This window comes from Aotus nancymaae, unplaced genomic scaffold (genome assembly GCF_030222135.1).
Source record: "Aotus nancymaae isolate 86718 unplaced genomic scaffold, 86718_ANA_hifiasm-v0.15.2.pri h1tg000007l, whole genome shotgun sequence".
NCBI classification, from domain to species: Eukaryota; Metazoa; Chordata; class Mammalia; order Primates; family Aotidae; genus Aotus; species Aotus nancymaae.
In genome coordinates, this window is record NW_026988418.1 from 19,973,171 (window position 1) to 20,000,000 (window position 26,830).

Consider the following 26,830-nt stretch of genomic DNA (forward strand, 5'->3'; position numbering starts at 1 on the left):
CTTTTCATTTCTATATCACATTTATTCTTCCTTTAATAGGTGACCTTGTATTGCCCTCACTCTTCACAATTCCACTGTCACTCACGTATTTTACTCACTGGGGGCAGAATATTGTTACCTTTCCACGTCTTTCCCATTTCCCTCTCGTGCAGCTCTACCACATTTCGGTACTATATGTTTATGTAAGCGTGTGGTAAAACTACCTATGTATACAAGCATGTGCTAAAATACACTCGAGCAAATACCGTGACTGAGGTTTTTTGGAAAACTGTGGGCAAATTAGTGAAAATTGAGAGCTCTGGAGGAGAGGGTCTCTTCCATCTACAGGACAAAATAATTGGGAATTGCAGAGTAAGTACAGGAGGGCAATTCAAGAGAGCACAGAGCTGTGTGCATTCTCCCTGAGCCGCGCGACCTGTACCCAAAAGCCTCAGACGAGATTGGAGGAGCTTCCTGCAGGCTTTTCTGCCCTTTGACCAGGGCCCTTCCCGCCGCCTCCCCTCCCGCCTTTTCCCTTTTACAGCCCCTCGCTCCCCACACCCAAGGCCCGCCTCTCTTCTTCCAGTTCGACTTCCACGTCTTTCCATTCCCTAGGATCGGGCCCCAGTGTCACCCCCACCACCACCATTTTCACTCCCTTCGGTTTTCCTCAAAAAGGGCTCCCTGCCTCCTTCGCGTTCCCGGCCCACCCCGTCGCAGCACCTGCCGCTTCTTCCCCTCACTCGGACCCCGCGCACCTGGCGCGGCCCCTCCCGCACTCCCGCCCAGCGCCCCGCGTTGCCGTCCCCCGCCGTCGCTGTCTCGGGCTCCGCCGTAGGCGCTCCGCGCTCCCCCCTCAGCCCCGCCCCGCTGGCCCCTCGCCCGGCGCTTCTCACCTGGGCCTCGCTAGCCCAGCGCCCCCTCCCGGGCCCCTGCCCCGCGCCCCTCGCGGCTCCGCGCGCGCGGGCCCGCCCCCGCCCCGCAGGGCCCGCTGCACTGTGGGTAGGCGGCGGCGGCGGCGGCGGCGCGGAGCGGCAGGCGGCGGAGCGGGGCCGCGCGCGCCGAAGATGGCTGAGAAGCAGAAGCACGACGGGCGGGTGAAGATCGGACACTACGTGCTGGGCGACACGCTGGGCGTCGGCACCTTCGGCAAAGTGAAGAGTTGAGTACGCGCTCCGGCCCGCCGCGCGGCGCTGCGAGTCTCTCGGGAGGGCGGGTGGAGCGGCGGGAGTCCCGGGCCGCGGGCGGGCACTGGGCTCGGCGGCAGGTGGAGCGGCCCTAGCTGCGCGGGGCTGGGGCCCCGGGAGGGCGGCGCGCACCGCCTCGCCCGGTGCGGGCGTCCGGGCCCCGCAGAATCCGGGGAAGAGGGCGGGGGTGTGGGGTGAGGACGGGCGTCCTGGGTTCCAGGTCCCGCGCCCATTTGCCTTTCTGGAGGTCGGAGCAAGGGACTTCTGTCTTCTCTGGACCTCACGTCCACCTGTCCTCTCAGAGCTGGGTCCGCGAGGCGCCTCCCAGCTCGGAGACTGTAGGCGGAGGGCCAGGGATCTTCCGTGCTACTGAGGACTGAGGCGCCGCTTCGTGCCGGGTGCCCTGTTGGGTGCTTTGCATGGGATGTCATTGAATCTTTACAGTGACTTGGTCAACATGTTGTCCTCACCCTAACGGTGGGAAAACTAGGACCCCTAGAGGTGTAGTAACATGCCCAAGGTCACACAAAAATGGGCAGTGCCAGGGTGAAGTCTAAGATGTCCTCCAATTCTGGTCTTGCTGGGAGGTCCCTGCCATCCCCAGATTCCTTCTTGTTCCAGGGCTCTCGGTTGGTGGGGGTGACTGCTTAGGGGGTGCTCCAGGGCCAGAGGTTGTGAGTCTTTCTTCCCGGGGTGGTGGTAAACGCTGGAATGCAGCTGGATTAAATCACAGGTTAATTAGAAAGAGGTCTGAAGGTGGTTGTGTTTGTAAAATGGCTATGGGGAAGACTTCTGGGATAAGGGAGAGAAAAAGGTTCCTTGGTGTTTGGCGGATTTGAGGCTGAGGAGGTCATTCTGCTAAGGTCTATCTTCATGAAGATAGGATCCCGTTTTGGGTGTAGAAAAACAGGCTGTCTTTGAAATGTTATACTTTATTAGAGTTAAGTAACTAGTAAAAAGGATAGTTAAGTATTGAACTTTCATTTGTTTTTTTTTTCCGTTAGTCACATGGGATTTAATTAATCTGCCCTCTCTCCAGAATAGTGACAGTCTATTAAAAATACTCTGATTGTTGCAAATCCAAAATTATAAGTGAAACATTCACTTTTTTTTACTCTCTTTGCTGAAGAAATGCTGGGTAGGCAGTCTGGAGGTTGTATTCCGAGGTCTCTGTTTCCTTGTAAAATTCATGTTTTAACCCCAAGTCAAGGCTGTTGAGTAAGTAGAAGAGATTCATCGTTCATTCCTGTGGTAAGGATCAGCTTCTGTTTTCTTGCACATATTTAATACCCATTCATTTGTTCAAGAGCACCTGCAACGTGGTAGGCAGTGTTCTAGGCAATGAGGATACAGCAAGGAAAAAAGCAGATCTTTTCGTGGAACTTAGATTCTAGTAGGGGAAGACAGTAATCAGAATACATGTAAAAGGTATGTTTAGTTTTATTGAGAAAAATGAATTAGGGAAGGGAAGATAGGGAGTTTTGTGAGGTTGGCAGTTTTCAATAAGGTGGTCAGACAAGGTGGTATTTTTGCAAAGAAGTAAAAAGTTTGCAAAATTATTTGCCGTCCTGTGAGAGTTATGAAGTCCTGGGTTATTTTTGAAAGACCTTATAAGTCGAGTGGACACTTAGAAGGTGTTTAGGATGAATACAGGAAGATCCAGGGATTGGATTAACGCCTGTAATGTTATTTGTCATTTAGTATCATTACTAAGGACTATTGTGTTACAACATTATACAGTTGCTCAAGCAAACAGTGCCTTTGACATTTGGACATGTACACTCTCAAAGTTACATAACTTAACCCTATGTCCTTTAAAATTGTGTTAAAACTTTTTGCTTGTCTTTTTAAGTTCTTATTTTGTAATATGAAGGTAGAGTAGAATACCCATCAGATCAGTCAGCCCATTGTCAAAGACAAATCTCTTGTGTATACTTTTGAGCTGTCTCCAGGCACTGGCTTCTTAAAATACAAATGAATAGAAGGAACTTTATGAGAAATCCTTTTCCTGGAGAACCTCTGTCCAGTGAACAACCAGTTGAAGGAGTTTTCCTAACACTGTGCTAGATCCTCTCAAAAGTGATACTGTGGCTTCCTATCCAAGAATAGGATCAGTACAATTGTTTAATAAAAATTACAGAAACTGCTACAGTCTACAATTACTCATTTAATTCTTTAAGGGACAGGTTAAACAAAAAGCCATGTTTTTTTTTTTTTTTTTTTTTTTTGAAAGAAAACAGCTTTATTGCCTGGGCACAGTGGCTCATGCCTGTTAATCCCAGCACTTTGGGAGGCTAAGGCAGGCGGATCACTTGAGGTCAGGAGTTTGAGACCAGCACATGGTGAAATCCTGTCTCTACTAAAAATACAAAAATTACGTGGATGTGGTGGCAGGTGCCTGTAATCCCAGCTACTGATGAGGCCGAGACAGGAGAATCGCTTGAACCGGGAGGCAGAAGTTGCAGCGAGCTGAGATTGTGCCACTACACTCCAGCCTGGATGACAGAGCAAGACTCTGTCTCAAAGAAAAAAAAGAAAACAAACAAACAAAAACGAAAACAGCTTTATTTAGGTATATTTTACATATGAAATTCATCCATTCTAAGTGTACAATTCAATGATTTTTATGAATTTTACCAAATGTTGCAACTATCATTATAGATCAGTTTTAGGACACTTGAGAGCACCACAGTAAGATTCCTTATACCTATTACAGTTAATCTCTTTCCTGCTCTCAGTCCCAGGAAATCACGAATCTGTTTTCTACCTGTATAAGTTTGCTTTTTCTAGGTACTTCTTCATAAACGTGATCATTCAATATATCATCTTTTGTGTCTAGCTTTTTATTTTTATTTATTTGTTTTGAGACAGCGTCTCCCTCTGTCTTTAGGGTGTTGCAATCTCGATTCACTGCGACCTCTGACTCCCTGGTTAAAGGAATTCTCCTGCCTCAGCCTCCCGAGTAGCTAGGACTACAGGTGCATACCACCATACTCAGCTAATTTTTGTATTTTTAATAGAGACTGGGTTTCACCGTATTGGCCAGGATGGTCTTGATCTCCTGACCTTGTGATCCACCCACTTGGGCCTCCCAAAGTGCTGGGATTACAGGCGTGAGCCACCACACCTGGCCTTTGTCTAGCTTCTTTAACAATGCTTTTGAGGTTCATGCATGGCATAGCATGTGCCATTAGGTTCATTCCTTTTTATAGTTGAATAATATTCCATTGTGTGGATATGCCACGTTTTGTCTATACAAAACCAGTTGATGGTCATGGTTCCAAGTTTTGGGTTATTACAAATAATGGAACTATGAATATTCACATGTAAGTTTGTGTGGACATACGTTTTCATATACCTTGGGTAGGTACCTAGAAGTAGAATTGCTGGGTCATATCATAGTTTTATGTTTTACTCTTTGAGAAGCTTCCACACTTTTCCAAAATGGTCACACCATTTTATAACAGTCCTATCAATGATGTATGATAATTCCCTTTTCTGTGTATCTTTGCCAGCATTTGTTATTGTCTGTCTGATTTATTATAGCCATTCCAGTGGGTGTGAAATAATATCTTATTGAGGCATTAACTTTGCATATTCCTAAGGACTGGTGATGTTGAACAATCGTCTCATGTAATTTCTAGTCATTTATATATTTTCGTTGATGAAATGTCTGTTTATATCTCTTGCTCATTTTCTAATTGGGTTACTTATCATCTTGTAAGTTGAGTTATGAGAATTCTTTGTGAATTCTGGATACAGATCCTTTAATGGCTATGTTTTGCAAATATTTTCTTCCAGTCTGTGTGTCTTTTCATTTTCTTGTGTCTTTTGAAGTATAAAAGTTTTGAATTTTCATGAGGCCCAATTTATTAGTTTTTAAAATTACTTTATGGACTATGTTCTTGGTGTCATAGGTAAGAAATCTTTGCCTAGCCAAAGTCTCAAATGTTTTCTTGTAAATGTTTTATTATTTTAGCTATTTAGTTCTGTGATCTATTTTGAATTCTTGCTTATGGTGTGAGATGAGGTTCTAAGGTTAACTTTTTGCATGTGGATAACCAAATGTCGCAGCAGTTTTTGTTGAAAACAGGTGCCTTTTAAATTGTAGATTTAAGACATTGTAAAATGAATTTCTACTAAAAAACTTAATAGTAGATTATTTAATTTTAAAAGGTTGGCTAGGTGTGGTGATTCACGCCTATAATCCTAGCACTTTGGGAGACAAGACAGGAGGATCCTTTGAGCACAGAAGTTCAAGACCAGCCTCGGCAGCATAGGGAGACCCTGTCTTAGATGGATAGACATATAGGCAGACAGGCAGGCAGACAGACAGACAGATAGATAAATGGTTATAAAAACATGGAAATGGAGAAGTGGGGAGCATTTTATATGCTTTCTCTCTTGACTTTTTTCCTTTTTCTTATTTGTTTATTTTCATTTTTTAGAGACTATGTTGGCCAGGCTGGTCTTGAACTTCTGGCCTTAAGCAATCTGCTGGCCTCAGCCTCACAGTATTGGGATCACAAGTGTGTCTCATCATGCCCAGCTTTGACTGTTATGCTAATTATAGATTTAGAAATTTTAGGCCAGACACGGTGGCTCATGCCTGTAATCCCAGCACTTTGAGAGGCCGAGGTGGGTGGATCAATTTAGGTCAGGAGTTTGAGACCAACTTGGGCAACATGGTGAAACCCCTCTCTACTGAAAATGCAAAAATCAGCCAGGCGTGATGGTGTGCACCTGTAGTCTCAGCTACTTCGCAAGTTGAGGCAGGAGAGTCGCTTGGACCCTGGACGCTGAAGTTGCAGTGGGCTGATATCGTGCCACTGCACTCCAGCCTGGGTGACAGAGTGCGATTCCAGGAAAGAAAGAAAGAAAGAAAGAGGGAGGGGAGAGAGGGAGGAAGGAAGGAAAGGAAGGAGGTAAGGAGGGAAGGAAGGAGAAAAGAAAAGAAGAAAGTTGCAGTGGGCCGATATCGTGCCACTGCACTTCAGCCTGGGTGACACAGTGAGACTCCAGGAAAGAAAGGGAAAGAGAAAGAGAGAGAGAGAGAGAGAGAGAGGGAGGGAGGGAGAGAAGGAAGGAAGGAAGGAAAGAAGGATAAAAGGAAGGAAAGAAGAAAGGAGGGAAAGGAAAGAAGAAGGTCAATTTTAACTTCATTTGTTGATATATCAATTTATGGACCAAAGTTAGGTATAATAAGCAAAAATTGAAAATGGCATAGTTTTAATAGCAGTAGTTTTAGTTTTCTTTTTTTTTTTTTTTAGGTTTATGGAACTCTTTCTAGTTGTTAATAATTAAAGCCTTATTTAAAATGTTTTAAATTTTCTCCTTCATTAGTCTATCGTATTATTAGATTACTGGGGGAATGGTTTTGGAAATAGATTAGATGGGCTGACAGTTTAAAAGTAATGCTTTTTATATATTTAAAATTTTTCTCTATATTGGTTGTTTAAGTTCTCACTCTAGATAGGGCAGAAATCCTCTTAGAGAGCTCTCATGATTAGACTTGCTCAGTTCTTACCTAACTTCTCTAAAGGTGATAGAAATTCTAGAAGAATGGTTCTGTTGTTGGTGTTATATAAAGACTGGTTGAAAAAAAATTACAATGCCAATTGTTTATTTAAAAAGAAGCCTACATTTTCAAGGTGAGGAGTGGTATATATGTGGTTTATGATTTAAACAATTTTTTTTTCAACTTTTTACTCCAGAAATATGTTTATCCATATGTGGTTTATGAAATGATTATTATTCATTGGAATTATACACCAAGGGATACTTAGGTTCTTTCTTGTCAGAAAAGTCTCACCAAGAAATTACCCTTTCTGTTTTTTAAATAGTTACCTGAGTGGCCTACAGACTGCTTTCAAGAAATTAAGCAAATATTTTACTAATTCCCCACATATTTTTGAGATAACAGGAAGGATAAACCAAAATTTAAAAATGAAACAAAAACACAAAAAGTGTTACCTTATTTTGAAATGTAAATATCAAGTCCTAAATGATAAATCAAATTTCACACAACTGTCCCTTCAATTGATGGAACTAAAAGTTATGCCTATGATATTTTGGTCCGTTGCTAGGATTTGTTTTTGACTTGCATGCTAATGTGGAATCCCTAAACGATTTAAACTCCCTAGGCCTTGTTTTCTTTCCCTCCTAAAGAATAACACTGGAATACCCCATCTGTGAGGTCCTTTACAATGCTATTATTAAATCGATTTTTAAAAGATTTAATTCCAAAAAATGGACGTATTTAATTATGCATCTGGGTTAATGAATATTTGAATTCCTAAAGCTGAAATGTAGATGTATTGTAGAACAGAGGAAAAGGAAACATATTTGCAACACTTCAGTGATAAAAGCTACAATTTGATTAAGTTGTTACTATATTCTAATCACTATACTATATATGCACTTGAGTAATCCTCCAAGTTTATTATCTCCATTACTCCCGGAGTAATCCTCCAAGTTTGTTATTATCTCCATTATTCCCAGAGTAATCCTCCAAGGTTGGTATTATCTCCATTACTCCCAGAGTAATCCTTCAAGGTTGGTATTATCTCCATTTAACAAATGAACAAATTGAGAATCAGATACTTTAAGTAACTTGTCCAGGGTTCCAGTGCTACTAAGTGGTAGAACTAGCAATGAAATTCAGAGTTCTCAGACTGCAAAGTCTCTACTGTATGGAATTTAAAGTGAAAATGCCTAGTATATTCTGAGTTTCAAACCTACAAGGATATAATTTTTTATGTCTGCTCATATTTATCAGAATTGAGAAAGTAAGATTTAAATGTCTTTTAGTCCATATTTAGAGATAATGTTTTTTGAGATGCCGTATATAGATGATTAAAATTTATGTTTTTATTTTTCAACATTTACTTGAATGCCTCGATCTATTTCATTTCTTATTATAAGTCTGCTGAATTCTGCCAGTTTTAATCCATGTTTCTTAGAAATATTAATGATTTCAGTGTTTACTCATATAAAAATAGTCTTGACTAAAGATTGCCAGTAACCTTTAGTAACCGAACTAAAGAGAACTTGTACAAATGATTTGATGTTCTAGAAAAAACATTGGTATAAGAAGGTATTAGCTGTGGAATTTAATTCCATTTCTTCTACTAGTTGACGTTTGGGAAAATCCATGAAACTCTGAGCCTTTGTTTCCTCCTTTGTAACATGCCATTGATAACACTTGGCCTGCCTACCTTCTAGAATAGTTAGGAAGATCAAGTGAGTTGAGGTACATAAAATGGCTTTGGAAAAGATAAAATGCTATACAGATAGATGAGACTATTGTGGAGATGATGAGATGCATGGCAATTGTAGGTAAAGTCTGCACCCTGTGTTAGGAAGTACTTACTTTCCATTGAAATGCCTTCAATTCTCACACCAACATTGAGACAGCTGTAGTAATCTGCCCCTCTTTTGTGATTTCCTAGGTTGAAGAAAGTTCTTAATGACTACTTTATCTGTGCTTTAGGATACTTAATTAAAGTTTAGGATACTTATTGTTTATATTAAAAACAATGTCCTTTATAACTAAGTCATATAATTTTTTTTTTCACAAATATGGAAGACCAATAAAATAAGAATGAAATGGAAGTAATAGTGAAATAAAAGTGAATGTACATAACAGGTTATTGGGTAAATTGATTTTACTTTTGAAATGATGCAAATTTTAAACAAGTGTTAAATATTGGTTCTAAATAATGAAACTATTTTTTTCTCAAATACTAGATTAATGATTGAATTAAAATCAGTTGAATTAGTCTCTGAATTAGGCAAATGAATTGTGTGCTATTTAGGCTTCTTTTGCATATATATATATGTGTATATATATATGTGTATATATATGTGTATATATATGTGTATATATATATATGTGTATATATATATATAATTTTTTTACATGATTTTGACATAGGTAATTGTGTCCTTAATATCTGAATGGATTTTGTTCATTTGGTGTAATCAGTTGATTGACTTTTAAAGGAAGCAATGTTATAAATGATAGCTAGTTTCAGAGTATGTCCACAAAGGCGTCATGATGTAGCATATGTATGTACTCTGTAGTATATTGAACTTAGAAGACCTGGTGTGGAACCTTTGTTCTGTCTTAAACCAGCTATGTGGCCAAACAATCTATAAAAAAGAGAATAATACCATATGTTCTCTTCTAGTGTTGTGAGAAGTACATGAGGAAATGTACATAGATGAAAAAACACTCAGAAGTACTTAGGTACTTTTGTGTATGTGGACACCATTATATACTTAAACCTACAATTAGCTGAACTATGAGAATAATCTGTGATCTGGTTCGGAGACTAGAAATTTATTGATAAGAGACAGGGAAGAATTCACTACCTCCTGTCTTGTTTTACTCAGGTCTTCTTTCTGCAAATGATTATGTTCAGAAACCTCTAATTCTGTAGAAGCTGCTCACTTTTCACCCTCTCCTGGACAGCACTTGGAAGGCATATATACACAAACACATTATGTGTGTGTGTATATATATCTTCCAGATCCCTTGGTATCCATCATAGAAGCTCTTGGAGGAAAGAGGCATAAGCTGGGAAGGGGTAAACTGTGGGCAGCAGATGGCATTTAGTGTGAATGGGTCATTTTAAAGTCATAGTCTGCTTGCAGTAGAACTAAAATAAGGCTATATATATTTTTTCAATACAGAGACTACACTCTGAAAATGCCTTTCTACCAAACTTTTTCATAACATATCCATGTATATTAGAAAGTATTTTTTTTAGATGGAGTTTCGCTTTTTCGCCCAGGCTAGAGTGCAGTGGCACGATCTCAGCTCACTCTGCAACCTCTGCCTCCCAGGTTGAAGCGATTCTCTTGCCTCAGCCTCCGGAGTAGCTGGGATTACAGGCACCCTCCACCACACCCTGCTAATTTTTAGTAGAGATGGAGTTTCATTATGTTGGCCAGGCTGGTCTCAAACTCCTGACCGCAAGTGGTCCATCCACCCTCAGCCTCCCAAAGTGCTGGGATTATAGGTGCAAGCCACTGAGGCCAGCCTAGAGAGGTTTTTATAATTTGATCATATATTGAGGTAATTACCTCAGTTTCATGAACTTTCTCCCTTTTTCATGCTGACACAACCCTGCTTTATCTTGCTTCTTTTTGTAAAAACATTCCAAAATGTCCACTTATCTTATGGTCCATGTTAGTTTTCTTGAAAGCATTTGGTGCTGCTTTTTAGTAATAATACCACCCCATTTATTCTTCTGCGATTCCCGTGGTTTCCTTAATGATAGGGAAAATATTTTGTAGAGGAAGTATTAATAATTTTTGAAGCCAAGCAAATAATTTAATTTGACCTAGCAGGAAAATCTAATCTCAGATCCTTGAAGAGATAATGAGTAAGTGGCTGGCATAGGCCCTTAAAACATTGAATATATTATAAAAATGAGAGCAAATCTACCTAGTGTATTTATCAGCTACAAATATAAGAGAAATGTAAAAACCTTAAATCAGGCTTATATTTTTATCTGTTATTGAAGTGATTGAAATGCATATGAAAAGCAATGTGTTTATTTTGAAATATGACGAACCTTTTTATTTTTAGTATGGTGTTATTAAGGAAGGAATTTCAGGCAGTTATCTCTGCTAATAATAGAAGCCTTCACCCCTGCAAGGGAACAGTAATCTTGCTTAAGTGGTGTCTTATGTTTGACAATGTTTGTCTCTGATAAATTTTATGTATTTCTTTGGGTGATACCTTTGTTTTTAAAGTATTCATAATTCTCTTTTTAATCTGCCCTTAGGTCTTTTTAAACAGCCCTTTATATGAATAAAGATAATTTATAAAATTTTGCTATGTCTCTTACTCAAAACGTTAGTATATTATTAATATCCTTTGTTTTTTCAGAGCCATTTTTCTTCAAATTATATTTTTACATACTATTAAAAACATGATGAACAGTATGTTCTTATTCAGCATCTCAGTTTCTAAATTATAAATGAATTATAAGGTAAGTTAAAACTGGCTGTCATAATAGAACTAAAAATTTTAAATATACCATACTTTTTTTCTGTTTATTTTTCTTCATTTTTTTAAAAACAGAATCTCACTCTGTCGCCAGGCTGGAGTGCAGTGGCATGATCTCGGCTCACTGCAACTCCGACTCCTGGGTTCAAGTGATTCTCCTGCCCCAGCCTCCTGAGTAGCTGGGACTACAGGTGTGCACCCCCTACCCAGCTAATTTTTGTATTTTTTTTAGTAGAGACAGGGTTTCACCATGTTGGTCTCTATCTACTGACCTTGTGATTCGCCTGCCTCAGCCTCCCAAACTGCTGGGATTACATGTGTGAGCCACTGTGCCTGGCCCATACTTTTTTTTTCTTGGGCAATATGATCAGTATAAGTTATTTTCATTTTCTTTTTTTAAAATTTATTTTACTGTTTCTAACTGCAGATACACACACTTTTTTTTTTTTCCTTTTGTAGAGACAGGGTCTCACTATGTTGTTCAGGGTGTTCTCAAACTCCTGGGCTCAAGTGATCCACCCACCTTTGCCTCCCAGAGTGCTGGGATTACAGACATGAGCCACCATGCCCAGCTCTTTTTTTTTTTTTTTTTTAAATGTGTTTGAGTATAAATTGGGACTACATGGTATTCCATAATTGATTTCAGTTTTTCCAGCCTTGATTAATAGAATAATGCAATCCATATATATAAGTATTTGCTGTGTTTAGCCACATTAGATTTTAAGCAAAATATTTTTATCAGTGTTCATCTATTCATGAAAGATCTGCTCCTATGACCCAAACGTCTCCCATTAGGCCCCATCTCCAACACTGGAGATCAAATTTCAGCATGAGATTTGGATAGGACAAATATCCAGACTATGTGAAGTGGCTAAAAGGCAGAAGAACAAAGCAGAGTTTAAGTCTTGGGAGACAACAGTTGGAGTTCACAGTTTCGAGGAGAGTCTGATAAACTGTTGGGTTTTCGGTTACAACCCTCTGAAGACTGATATCCTGCTGAGAATAAGCTTAATCCCAGATTGATCTGCCTCTTACCTTTCTTCTCTGGGGAAAATAGAACTGTCAGAGCCTCTACAGATTTTCACACATAATGTTCATCATTTCAAGAGACAGGGCAAAGATAATAGAAACAGGTTTGTAGGGGATGCAGATAGTAAATATATGAGGCATGGAATTTTAAGTTACCGATCCTTTTGTTTAAAGTGGAGAATTTTAGCAGAGGACTGGAATCTATAAAACATAAGTAAATTCTAGGCCTGAAAAATACAATAATTGAATTAGAGCTCTTTAGATGTTTTGATACCAGATTAGATTCCGTTGAAGAGAGGATTAGTGAATTGGACGATAGGTCAGAAGAAAATATCTAGATTGAAGGACAGAGAGACAAAAGGATAAAAAGAAAGTAGAAGGCATATATGAGAACACAATGAAAAGTCTAACACAGGTATTATTGGAACCCATATAGAAAAAGTTAATTGCTAGCCTCCATTTTTTTCTATAAAACGATAACCTCAGGTTTACCTTCTTTTAATACAGTTTCTCTGGACATATACCGAGATAAATGTGATTTATCAGTTCTATTGCCAAACAACAACATTTATTGTAAAAATGACCTGTGATTGGTTAACTGCATCTGAACTAGATTTACCGTTTCTACCAGCATAAAACTTACAGGGAAACAGAGCTTCAGTTTCCCTTTAAGGTGTCTCTTCAAATTCAAGCACCTCCTGGTGGGAGGCTTAGAAGCTCCAAGAATGGGCTTATTATAGGATATATTTCCAGTTTGAGGCTTGTGTATGCTGGAGTGTACTGTATCCACTCATATGGGCTTCACAACTTCATGTACCCCTGTGTGATGAGGAGGCGTGGAAGTAGCAACTGAATGTTTTAAGGATTCCCAATGAAGATGTTTTTGATTATGCCATCCTGACATTCTGTGTTTCTGTACTAAATTCTTATACAAAGCTAAGTAAAACTGATGTAACATTACCACCTTTTGTGTCCTGTAGTATGAATGTCATCTTGAATCCAAGACCACTGATGGTCATACAGAGTAGGTAACACACAATTCCAGAAGAAGACGACAAAGGGAATGGGGCAGAGGCAGCATTTGAAGAGAAAATGGCAGAAAGTATTCTAAAACTGATTAAATGCCTCAAGCCACAGATTCAGAAGTCCCAAGCAGAATAAATATAAGAAAACCATTCCTAGAGATATCATTATGAAATTGCTTGAAACCAGTTCCCTTTCCTTGAGTCTCACTTATGCTGGTGTAAACTCTATCTATCCTTGTAGAAATGGGGGGAAGAAGTTGAGAATATCTTAAAAGCAGCCAGAGGGGAAAAAAGAAGTATATTATCTTCATAGGAAAAATAATAAGTTGACTTCTCAACTAAAACAATGAAAACAAGAAAAAAATGGAATGATACCTTCAAAGAGGTAAAAGAAACAAATTGCCAGCCTACAATTTTATGCCCAGCAGAAATGTTCTTTAAAAATAAAGGCAAAATGCATTTTTATGCAAACATAAATTGAGACAATTTGTCAACAGAAGACATAGTAAAGGGAACACCAAAGGGAATTCTTCAGGAAGAAAGAAAGTGATCCCAGGTGGAAGCAAGAAATGCAAAAAGAAATGAAGTGTTGGAAAGTCTAAGTATGTGGCTAACTAAATAGGTACTAACGATACAAAATAATATCATCTTGTGAGATTGAAAATATGTAGGAATGAAATGCAAGAACAGAAAAGGTATGAGGAAAAATAGAGTTATAGTATTCTAAAGTCCTTGCTTTGTTTGGGAAATGTAAAAACAAGTTTTTATTAGACTGAGGTAAGTTAAGGATGCATGTTGTAATATCTAGGGTAGCCATTAAAATGAAACTTGAGGCTCTAGAGATAAAAACACAGGTCATGTTTCTCACTTTGTTTTGGAGAGAATTCTAACTCATTCCACAACTCTAAAAAGAAATTTTATGAAATATAAAATTATGTAGTCAGCAAAAAAAAAACATTCAGAGGCAGTTAATGAGAATCAAAGGCAAGTTTGAAGACAGGAAAATAAAGGAGGATGAATGAGAAGGAGATGAAGCATGTGGAATAAGAGAGAAAGAAAATAGACACACAAAAGACTAGAGTAGGAAAGACATGAGAGAGGGCATGGTTTATGAAGCTTTGGGATAAGTGTTGCTGGCAGAGTCTACTGGATGCTAATACATTCTCCAGCAGTGTTAAAGAATTTATACTGGTAAACTTTTTTTCCCTCTTTTTCCTTTTTTTTTTTTTTTTGAGGCAGGGTCTTACTCTGTCTCCCAGGCTGGAGTACAGTGGTGCGATCGTAGCTCACTGTAATCTCAAACTCCGGGGGCTCAAGTGATCCTCCTGCCTCCTCTTTATTTTATTATTATTATTATTATTATTATTTTGAGAAACAGTCTTGCTCTGTCCCCGAGGCTTGAATGCGATGGCATGATCTTGGCTAACTGCAACATCTGCATATAGTCCCAGCAACTTGGTCGACTTGGGGGAGGATCGCTTAGGCCTGGGAGGTTGAGGCTGCAGTGAGCTGTGAGCATGCCACTGTATTCCAGCCTGCATGACACAGAGAGACCCTGTCTCTGAATAAATAAATAAAGCAGAATACAGCATATCATGTAATTAAAGAAGTTAGGTGTAGAGCAAGTCTTTACTAAAAAAATCATCTCCATAAGTCTTTCCTGATCTATTTAAAATAGCCCATTTTCCTGTCACCTTGTCACTCTGCTTTCTTCATGTATCATCTTTACATCATTATGTTTCTTCTTTTAGAAAATTTTCTTATTTTTTTGCCTTCTAACACACCAACAACAACTATAATGTTATACATTTATTATTTATGTTCTCCACCAGAATGCAAGTTCCATTGTTTTTCACAATTCAAGGCAATGCTTAGTACAGATCAGACACTCAGAACATATTTGTTGAATCAATGAATGAACAAATGAATGTCTAAACTAATGGGGTAAGAACAATTAGGAGAAAAAAAGTCTTTAAGGATATACAAGTTCATTCTCTTAATAAAATTTAAGTTCATTTTACATATTTTATTAGGAGATTTATAGACTCTTAAGACTTTCAGTCCGTGGGTTATTTTCTTGTCTTTACAGCACCTCTTGATGAATAACCTTAGTATATCTGATCCATACAAAGGCCACAGCCCTACCCTAGTCTTACTCTCTAGTTGAACACAGCAATTCTCCATACTTGATTATTCTCATGCATTGTTCCTCCCTCCTTAGCCTGTCACTACTAGACTCTATGCCTTCACTGTGACCTCCTTTCTCAAAGCTAATGCTAGAGATAATGTTTATCCTCTTAAGCATGCAAGTGAGCACCCTTGATATGTTGTAATCAAGGAAGCCTGATTATTGAAGGGTAAAATTGTATGAATTTTGAGCTTGGGTGTTAGAGGCAGACACACCATCCTGTCACTCACTGATTTCTAATTTCCAGTTTGCTCACTTGTAAATAGGGCATAATAATATTTATCTTGCAGGAGTTTGGGGAATTAAATGTGTATGTAAAGTGCTATTTAATAAATATGGTACTTATTTGATAAGTCACAGATCAAAAGGAAAGGAAGTCTCTTACTTCCTTGTCAGAACCATCCTTTAGAGATCTTTATTTTTTTTAATTTTTGTTGAGATGGAGTCTCGCTCTGTTGCCCAGGCTGGAGTGCACTGGCGCAATCTCAGTTCACTGCAACCTCTGCCTCACAGGTTCAAGCAATTCTCTGTCTCAGCCTCCCAAGTAGCTGGGATTACAGGTGCCCCCCACCACATCTGGCTAATTTTTGAATTTTTAGTAGAGACAGGGTTTCACCATCTTGGCCAGGCTGGTCTTGAACTCCTGACCTCTTGATCCACCCGCCTCAGCCTCCGAAAGTGCTGGGATTACAGGCGTGAGTCACCATGCCTAGCCTAGAGAACTTTTTTTTTTTTTGCAGAACTAGCTGAGGTTTTATTTTGGACCAAAAAAAAAATTGAGTTGTTTTGCAGCTGGAGGCATGAGCAAGGGAGGTCTCCAGGGAATAAACTCCCCAGCGGTTGAGCTGAGGGTTAGGGCTGAGCATCAGGTGGGTCTCCTGTTCCTGGTGCTTCCCTGCCACAGTGGCCTGCCTCTGAGGCTGCAGGGCAGCCAAAGGAAGGGCAGGCTGGGAGGGGCTGCGGCAGCTGTTCACTTGGGCAGGATGTCAGAGAACTCAGACACCAGCCTTCCATCGTGGGTCTCAATCTTCTTCACAACCATGACCTTGATGGAGCTGGTGCGGCTGAGGGAGCTGGAGCCCAGGCCGTAGCTGAGGCTGGGGCTTGTGAGGCCCCCATAGACCAAGCTCAGCCCACCTGCATAGCCACTGGTGGTCTTCGTAAGTATACTTATGTTCTGCATCCCAGACTCCAGCCGGCTCTCCTAGCCCTCCAACAGCTTCCTGTAGGTGGCGATCTCAATGTCCAGGACCAGCTTGACGTTCATCAGCTCCTGGTACTCATGCAGCTGCTGCACCACGTCCTGCTTGGCCTTCTGCAGGGTGACCTCCAGCTCAGATAGCTTGGCGTTGGCATCCTTAAGGGCCAGCTCCCCACACTGCTCAGCATCTTTGATAGTGGCCTCCAGGGAAGCCCTCTGGCCCTTGAGGCCCTCAGTCTCAGCCTGGAGCTGGCTAATGTTCTGGTTCATCTCAGAGATCTCAGTCTTTGTATGCTACAAGTCATCCTCATGCTTCCCAGCCTGCGTCTGCAGCTCCTCATACTTGATCTGATACATGTTCCTCTCAACCTGGCTATGGTCAGCGACGTTCTCGTACAGCAATGATGCTGTCCATGTCCAGGAAGCACTGTTGTCCATGGACAGCACCACAGACGCGTCTGAGATCTGGGACTGCAGCTCCCAGGTCTCCTCTTCATGCAGCCACCTGAGGAAGTTGATCTCGTCAGTCAGCCCTTCCAAGCGAGACTCCAGCTCCACCTTGTTCATGTAAGCTTCATCCACATCCTTCTTGATGAGGACAAATTCATTCTCCATCTCTGTACGCTTATTGATCTCATCCTTATACTTTTTCTCCAGCCCCTGCATGTTGCCAAGCTCCACCTCCAGCTTCAGCTTCTCCTGGCCCAGAGTCTCCAGCTGCCACTGAAGGTTGTTGATGTAGCTCTCGAACATGTTGTCCATGTTGCTCCGAGCCATCTTCTGCTGCTGCAGGAGGCTCCACTTGGTCTCCAGCATCTTGTTCTGCTGCTCCAGGAACCATACCTTGTCAATGAAGGAGGCAGACTTCTTGTTGAGGGTCTTCATCTGCTCCTTCTTCTGGGTGTGCATGGCCTGGATGTTGGGGTCCACCTCCAAGTTAAGGGGGCTCAGCAGGCTCTGGTTGACTGTGACGGTGGTGATGCCTCCCATGCCCATACCACTGGCCCCACCATAGCCTGTGCCCAGGCCACCCTGGAAGCTGCTACTGCCCGCTCAGGAGAAGCTTGAGGAGCTGATGCAGGCACCGGGCCCACTCATGTAGGAGCAGCTGCTGAAGGCCTGGGGGCCAGAGGTGGACATGTTGTAGGACTTCTGGGTCACCCTGATGGACATAGTGGAGGCAGGAGTGGAGGCAGGCAGGTTGAACTGGGTGGAGATTCCAAGAGCAGAGAGCTGCTTCTCCAGCCTAGAGAACTTTAAAGGATTTTCAGGGAAAGGAAATTTGGAGAAGAGCAATGAGATTATTTTGTTTCACCATGGACAAAGAAGAAAAGAGCCTTGTGTTGTTCTGGCAGGAGTCTGGGGATGGTAGGGGTCAGAACATATGTGTATTACATAATGCTACTGACCACCAGAGTTACGGCTCTTGACACGAATGAGTAAACGTTGCTGACCACCCCATGAGGCTCAACTGGCTGATACATGTTTAATCTCTTGGCTCGTCACAGCTTAGGTATATAGTGTCCTCCAAATGTTCTTAACTTTTTTATTTGTACTCCATATGCAAAAATGTACTGGCATCTTTTATGTAAATCCTCAATAGATTTTCACAAACTGAACACACCCATGTAACCACCACTTAGATAAAGACAGAAAATGACCAGTATCACAGCAGTCCCCTTGTGTCCCATTATCAGCTGCTATTTCCATCTTCCACACCGACAATGGGAACCACTATCCATGGATAGTTTCACCTGTTTTTGAACTTAAAGAGACAGAATTCTACTGTATCTGGCTTGTGAGATCTATTTTATGTTTGTGAGATCTATCTACGTCATTGCATGTAGTTGTAATTCATTCTCATTGCTATATAGTATTGCATTAAGACCATAATATTATTTATCCATTCTGTTATTCGTGGGCATCTGGGTGGTTTTTACATCTTGGTTATTATGATTAATGCTGTTTTACACATTCCTGTACATGTCTTTTTTCTATTTTTATTATTTTAGAAATACATGAATTTGAAATCATATATGTAAATATTATTTTAGAAATAATGTTTTATCTACTCTCACATTTCAGAGTCTTGTCATTACTAGGAGTATTTTTTCAGTTATCTACCATGACTTTTTAGAATATCATATTTATTTTTATTTGTTTGAGATCCAGTACTTTTGAATCCATATACAATACTGTAACAGGTACCTGTTAATATAACATTACAGCTATAGATTTTTTTTCACTTGTCTTTTTGAGTTATAAGCTTCACTATTCTGTAACCACTTAGTATACTAATTTTTTAAAGTATCTTTAAAAGACTTATTTAGAATGATACTCTACATTTGTAAGTATGAAATCATTCTTCAGGGATAATTATACTGCCATATCCTTGATATGTTACGTTTTTGTTGTTACTGTTTCCATCAGAAGTTTTCTCCCATATAGTAAAGATTGATACATTTGTTAGGCAAGTGTGTCTTACATACAGTCATTTGTTGTTCAAAATAATTTAGAAAGTGTCTTCTTAAGATGAAAGATTTATGAGAACTTGAACTTAGGAAGAATCCCTTTTTTACTGAAGTTTAACTTTTGATTAAGAAAAGAACCATCAGGTTATGTTTGGGACTATTTACCTTTGAGAAAAAGATCTGACAGCACTTCAAAAAATTCGTGGTTAAAAGATAAAAATATTTTTAATTTTAATTTCATTTTTAAAATTAAATAGAGATGTTTTTTTAAAAAATTAAATACCTATAAAGTCTCACCAGGCTGGTCTCAAACTCCTGAGCTCATCTGATCTTCCCACCTCGGCTTCCCAAAGTGCTAGGATTGATTACAGGCATGAACCACCATGCCCAAACTGAGGGTCCTGAAAATTTAACCTGGTCAGTGTAGTCTCTTTTACATTACTAACTAAAAGAAAATGGGTTTCTTTTAAAGGGGTTTTTTTTTTAGATTAGGAAACAAAGTCAGAAGGAGCCAAATCAGAACTGTAAGGTGGATACCTAATGATTTTCCTTGAAAATTCATGAAGATTGTCCTTGTTTGATGAGAAGAATGAGCAGGAGCATTGTCATGGTGGAGAAGGGCTCTTTGGTGAAGCTTTCCTGGGAGTTTTTCTGGTAAAGCTTTGGCTAACTTTCCCCAAACACTTTCACAATCAGATGTTGTTGTTCCTTGGCCCTCCAGAGAGTCAATAACAAAATGCCTGAGGATCCCAAAAAACTGTTGCCATGAACTTTGCTTTGTTTTTTGTTTGTTTGTTGTTTTTTTAAGAGACAAGGTCTTTGTGTCACCAAGGCTGGAGTGCAGTGGAGCAATCATAGCTCATTGCAGCCTGGAACTCGTGATCCTCCTGTCTCAGCCTCCTGAGTAGCTGAGACTATAGGCCTGTGCCACCAAACTTGGCTAATTTGAAACAATTTTTTTGAAGAGACGGGGTCTTGCTATGTTGCCAGGCTGGTCTCGACCCCCTGGGCTCAAGCAGTCCTCTCGCCTCCATCTCCCGAAGTGTTGGGATTACAGGTGTGAGCCACTGCGGCCAGCCCACCTTTCCTCTTCACCAGTACACTGTGCTTTAACTGGACCACTTCCACCTCTTGGTAGCTGTTGTTTGGCTTGTGCCTTGTCTTCAGGATCATATTGGAAAAGCTATGTTTCATCTCCTGTTACAACTCTTCAAAGAAATGCTTCAGGATATTGATGCTACCTATTAAAAGTTTCCATTGAGAGCTCTGCTCTTGTTTGTAGCTGATCTGAGTTCAGCAGTTTTGATACTCATTGAGTGGAAAGTTTGCTCAACTTTAATTTTTTAGCCAGAGTTATGTCAAACTGAATCGATTGAGATGTCTATGATGTTGGCTATGGCTATCATTTCTGCTGGTAATTGTCAGTCCTTTTCAATTAAGGCATGAACAAGATTAGTTTTTTTTTTTTCTCTTACAAACCAATGTGGGTGGTCTGCTGCTGTGGGCTTCATCTTCAAAATCATCTTGTCAGCCAGGTGTGGTGGCTCAACCCTGTAATTCCAGCACTTTTAAGAGGCAGAGGCAGGAAGATTGCTTGAGCCCAGGAGTTTGAGACCAGCCTTGGCAACATAGCAAGACGCTGTCTCTACAAAAAATAAAAAATTAGCTGGACATAGTGCTGCATGCCTATAGTTACGGCTTCTCTGGAGGCTGAGGTGGGAGAATCACTTGATGGAGAAGGTTGGGGTTGCAGGGAGCGGTGATTGCATCACTGCCTTCCAGCGTGGGCAAGAGTGAGACGCGCCTCAAAACAAAACAAAACAAAAAACTCTTCTTGTCCTTTCTTAAAATGAATTACCCATTTGTAAACTGCTGATTTCTTCGAGTCATTGTTCCCATAAACTTTTCATAAGACCTCAGTGATTTCACCATACTTCCATTAAAGCTTCAATATGAATTTGATGTTTGTTTTTGCTTTAACATTAGCAGAATTCATGTTGCTTTAATAGGGACTCTTCAAACTGATGTCTTATTCTCAGTGCCTCAAACTAGATCCTGTTTAAACATGTAATAGTTTATTTTGGTACAAAAGTTTTTTTATATCCATGCATAGTTTTTTCATAATATGCATTTCTATAAATTTTTTGAATTTTTTTCTTTTTTTTGTTGTTCGAATGTTGTTTCTGGTCTATTATTTAGTTATTTATATTTAATAAGTTATTTTTAACTTTAAAAAAATATTTTTATCTTTTTTTATGCATGTTTGTGTGTACGATTTACTGTCTGTTTTTAACAGTAGCAATAGGACTGTTCAGGACTCTTAGGAAATGCAAAGAGAGCAACCATTTTTCCCGTAGAGGATTGCTTTGTAGATAGCAAGATACAGGTTTTAATCACAGCTCTAAAACTGATTGCTTATGTGAATTTTGGGTAAGTTTCTTAAACTCTGTGAGTCTGGATTTTCTCTTCTACAAGAACTCTTGTAGAGTTTAAATAAAAAAATATAAAGTGCTAATGGAGACATATACAAACACATGTGCATATGTCTATGTCTAGCGCACACAGACACATACATACCAACAACCTGGTATGTATGAGGCACGCATTACCATTATTAATATCTGCCTTTCAGAATTACCTATTTTTTATTGATATCATAACCACCTTTCCTCAATTGCTGTATCTTTTAGGCCCCAGAATTGTCTGGTCTTTCCTGCCTAATACCCACTCTAGTTAGTTCCTTTCTTTTTTTTTTTTTTTTTTGTTTTTTTGAGATGGAGTCTTGCTCTGTCGCCCAGGCTGGAGTACAGTGGCACAATCCCAGCTCACTGCAACCTCCGCCTGCCAGGTTCAAATGATTCTCCTGCCTCAGCCTCCCAAGTAGCTGGGATTACAGGTGCCCACCACCACACCCAACTAGTTTTTGTATTTTTAGTAGAGATGGGGTTTGCCATGTTTGTCAGGCTGGTCTCAAACTCCTGACCTCTAGTGATTCGCCCACCTTGGCCTCCCTAAGTGATGGGATTACAGGCATGAACCACTGCACCCAGCCTAGCAAGTTCCCTTCTAAAGTACAGTGTGTAAGTACTTTTCTTTCCATTTCTTAGATCTTTGCTGCATAAAGTTTAAGTCCATAGATTAGCAGCATTGAAAACTGCTTATAAATACCTCAAAGGACTTGAGCACTTTTAATTTGTGCATTTCTGTAGGTTATAATACTTGGGAGTGGAATCACTGAGTCATAGAGTATATAGTTTTAGTAGTTATGTACTTTGCATCAGTATATTGTTTTCCCAAGTGTTTGCACTAATTTACGTTCCTCCAGCAACATATAAAAGTTCCAGTTGCTCTATATCTTGATGGATACATGGCACTGTCTGTCTTTTCTATTGTGCTGTTCTGGTGGGTATATTATGTTGTTATACTGCATTGTGGTCTTAATTTACTTTTCTCTGATGACTCATGATATTGAGCACCTTTTCTAGTTTATTGATCATCTAGATTTCCCTTTTTTAAAATCTGTTTTCCTGTGAGACATATACCTTCTTTTGTAATGCCTGGACCTTGAGTAAATTGTAGTTCTGGTGCTGATGGTTATTATTTTTTCTGTCGATTCTTTTCCATATTTAGGAGCTTCTGGAATGCAGTACTACATAGCATTCCTTGGGACTTGGAATATATAGATAATGACTTTCCTTTAATAGGTATTTGTTGGTTTGCTCAGATATGAGGGTGATTAGCACACCCAACTTACATATGCCTCATATTCTAAAGCAACAATACCAGTAGATTATTAGGCCTATATCATATATTCATGTACCCCATATTAGCGTTAGTCATGCATTTTTTCCATACGGTAAGTAGTTACTGTTAGTTATATGTCAGATACAGTGCCAGATGCTAAGGATCAATGATAAATGAGACACCGACCCTGTTCTGAAGTAGCTGGCCACTGTAAAGGAGATCCATAACAACAAGAGAGTACGTAATTACAGCACTTGATGTTAAGTGCCACCAGGGAGAGAAGCTGTGGGAATACATTAGAGCATCACTTAATTCAGACTGTTGAGTTAGGGATTGGGGTGCTAGTTAGGGAATGCTTACTGAAAGGGGGTACTTCAGCTGAATTTTGAAAGACAAATGACATATAGACATGTGATGTATTGGAGATTTGGTGAATGGGAATTTAAATGGTTCACATATTTAATGGCATTCATTTATTCCACTGAATACAATTCCACTGAAATTTGCTGAATGCTTATCATAAACTGGGCATGTGTTGGTTCTGGAAATGAGAGATGCAGAGTCCTTATGGGAAGTTTCAAATAGTTCTAAATGACTGAAATACAACAGTTGAGGTGAGGGAATGGTGAATGATGATACAGGCAGATATATATATATTTATATATATATTTATATTTATTTTATATTATATTTATTTATATTTATAAATGTATTTATTTATATTATATATATTTTATATATATTTTAAATATATATATTTTTATATAATATAAATCTTTTTTATTATACATTTATTTTTTATATATAATGTATATATCATAAAATATATAATATATAATATATATAATATATAATATAATATATAATACAATGTATAATATATATTATATAATATTTTATATAATGTATATTATATATTTTTATATATATTATATAATATATATTTTATAAAATATATATATTTATATATTATATAATATATAAAATATATATATTTTATATATACATTTATATATAATATATTAAAAAATATTTTTATATATAAAAATATATATAATATATATAAAATATATTATATATATATATATAAAAGTATATAAAATATATATAATAAAGTTGGGATAAGAAGGTAATCAGAAAGGCCAGGCGCGGTGGCTCAAGCCTGTAATCCCAGCACTTTGGGAGGCCGAGGCGGGTGGATCACGAGGTCAAGAGATCGAGACCATCCTGGTCAACATGGTGAAACCCCGTCTCTACTAACACAAAAAAAAATTAGCTGGGCATGGTGGCGCGTGCCTGTAATCCCAGATACTCAGGAGGCTGAGGCAGGAGAATTGCCTGAACCCAGGAGGCGGAGGTTGCAGTGAGCTGAGATCGCACCATTGCACTCCAGCCTGAGTAATAAGAGCGAAACTCTGTCTCAAAAAAAAAAGAAGGTAATCAGAATGAACTTCATATCATGTTATAAACACATAGTATTTACATTTTTATATGTATATATCTGCCTGTCTTTCGTTTTTTATATATATATATATCTGCCTGTATCATCGTTTTATATATATATATATATCTGCCTTTCTTTTATATATATATAAATATCTTTCTTATATATTTTTTAATATATATATAAAATAATATATATATTTTATGATATATATTATATATTATATATAATATATAAAATAAATTTTATATAAAATATATTATATATGTTATATAATATATATAAAATATATATAATAGTATAATATATATTATATAAAATATTATATAATATATATTATAAAATATATATATTATTTTATATATATTAAAAATAAATATATAATAAATAAAAAAGATATTTTTGTATATATATAAAAGAAAGGCAGACATATATCTATAAAACGATGATACAGGCAGATATATATATATAAAATGAAAGACAGGCAGATATATATATATATAAAAATGTAAATACTATGTGTTTATAACATGATATGAAGTTCATTCTGATTACCTTCTTATCCCAATTTTCCAATTAGGTGCGTAACATGCTGTAAGTGTAGAATGGGTTCCAACTTTCCAACATCAGTGGAGCCTCCATTCTGTATGGTACCATAATTTGTCTTGACCCCCAGAGCTTCTGTCTAACATACAAAATTCTTGAATCTTCCCCTTGCTTTTCATTTTAGTCAGCTTGCTTTACCTGTAATTAGATGGTGTACAGAAGACTAATCTTTCTTACTACTAAAGTATTTCATAGTGTATGGACATTTTGGTCAAAAGCAATTAGTGGCAAGAGAAGTATTTCTAATCCTGGGGTCTACAGAAAAGGAGATAGTGGAGCTGGCTGAGGACTGATACACATGCCTTCCCTTCAGAGCCAAAACTGATCCATGCTTGTTCCTCATTTCATTCATTCTTGTTCCCAACTTTTTTTTTCCTCCACTTCTTAAACTTAGGGTCAATTTAAAGGTCTGGTCCTCAGACTGTTTAGGATCATGAGGGGAACGTTGTAACTCGTGGGCAAAAATACCACTCTAACTGAAAGTCTATGTCTCTAGCATCTAAACTTGGAATTCTGAATGTCACTTCATCCAAACCCAAATTATTACATATGTTATGTATTAATACATTCTATAATACTTTTAATGTGAATGTATTATTTTAGACATTATGAGCTAAATCTTTTGTTGAGTAACCATAGATTGAAGTGTAGTATAATCATTAAGAACGAAGGCTTTAGAATCAGATCTGGATTTAAATACTGATTTTGTTCATTCCTAGTCAGTTTGAATTTCTCTAAGCCTTGGTTTCCACATCTATAAAATTTCCTCATAGGGTCATTAAAGGTTTAAAATGAAACAATGTAAAATATTAAACATGTATATACACATATAGATACACACCTGTTAGGTATCCCTCACAGATTTGTGAGAAAGAACAATTGTCATTAAATAGCCCCTGCTACAAACCTGGGTTATAAATTGACTCCTGTAGACACCCTGAAGGATGATGTCCATTTCTTGGTAGTCTCTCTTGTGCCTTCTTCTTCAGGAGACCCTCCTGAAGGATTTAGTGTACATTTTTTTAGTCGTGCACATTTTTTTAGTCTAGATTTTAAGTCAGACCACACCAAATATGTCCCAAAAATTCTAAGATACTTTTTTAGCTATGATAATACAATGGTAGACTTGATTTTATTTATATGCATAAAATATGATGATAGACTTGATTCTGCTTATTATATAGGCTGATAATTTCCTGGGAGCACTATGATTGCCACAGTTCCAAAGAGAAGAAAAACTTTTTAAGCACCAAAAAAGTACCTTACAAACCAATGCTGTACACCAATCAGGGACTCTTTAGAGGTGTAAGAAATACCATTCAGCTCCTCGTTCAGTGGAGCATGTGAAATTAAGTACTTAGATACTTTCTGTGGACTGAAGCTTTATTTGGCATAGTTCAAATTATTATGCAGTATTTCTATAGCTTTTAGATTTTGGCAACTCTTTGTTTGATCCTAGTAGAAAAATAGATTAAAATTTAGTCCTAAAATAATTATTTTTTAATTGTTCCTTTTGATTGTTTCATTAGATATGATAATATCCTAAACTGTATATTAAAATAGAATGAGGATGTATTTGATATGAATTACTATGGGATGATGTACAGATACAGAAGTGTTCCAAACTATGCCTTATAAAACTATAGGGTCTTGCCTGTGGTAAAAAATGCTGGGCTTCATATGGGAACAATATTGGAAATTTGAAAACTTACGATCTTTGTGTAAAACAGTTGTGTATTTATACGTATATAACACAGCTGTCTGAAGTTCTGTGTCTTGCATATAAAGAAAAATGTGTCAAAACTGAAAAGCATCCAGAAAGTGGCAATCAAAGTCATCAAGAGGCAAGAGTAGCTAAAAAGCTTTGTACCCTTCACTGTGGAATAATCCTCAGGGATATCATTAGAAAAGTCTTAGAGTTGGAAGGAGAATTAG

At 38.4% G+C, this 26,830-nt stretch overlaps 1 protein-coding gene and 1 pseudogene across 1 annotated transcript in view; one reads left to right on the forward strand and one right to left on the reverse strand.

Annotated features, from left to right (window-relative positions):
* The first annotated feature begins 1,032 nt into the window (after window positions 1-1,032).
* PRKAA2 (protein kinase AMP-activated catalytic subunit alpha 2) overlaps window positions 1,033-26,830 on the forward strand; it is a 70,887-nt gene continuing 45,089 nt past the window's right edge. The window contains exon 1 of the mRNA XM_021667725.2: window positions 1,033-1,140. Within this exon, the coding sequence (XP_021523400.2) occupies window positions 1,047-1,140 (94 nt within the window). The 5' untranslated portion in view covers window positions 1,033-1,046. The remainder of the gene's footprint in view (window positions 1,141-26,830) is intronic.
* LOC135272690 (keratin, type II cytoskeletal 8-like) lies at window positions 16,400-17,803 on the reverse strand (annotated as a pseudogene).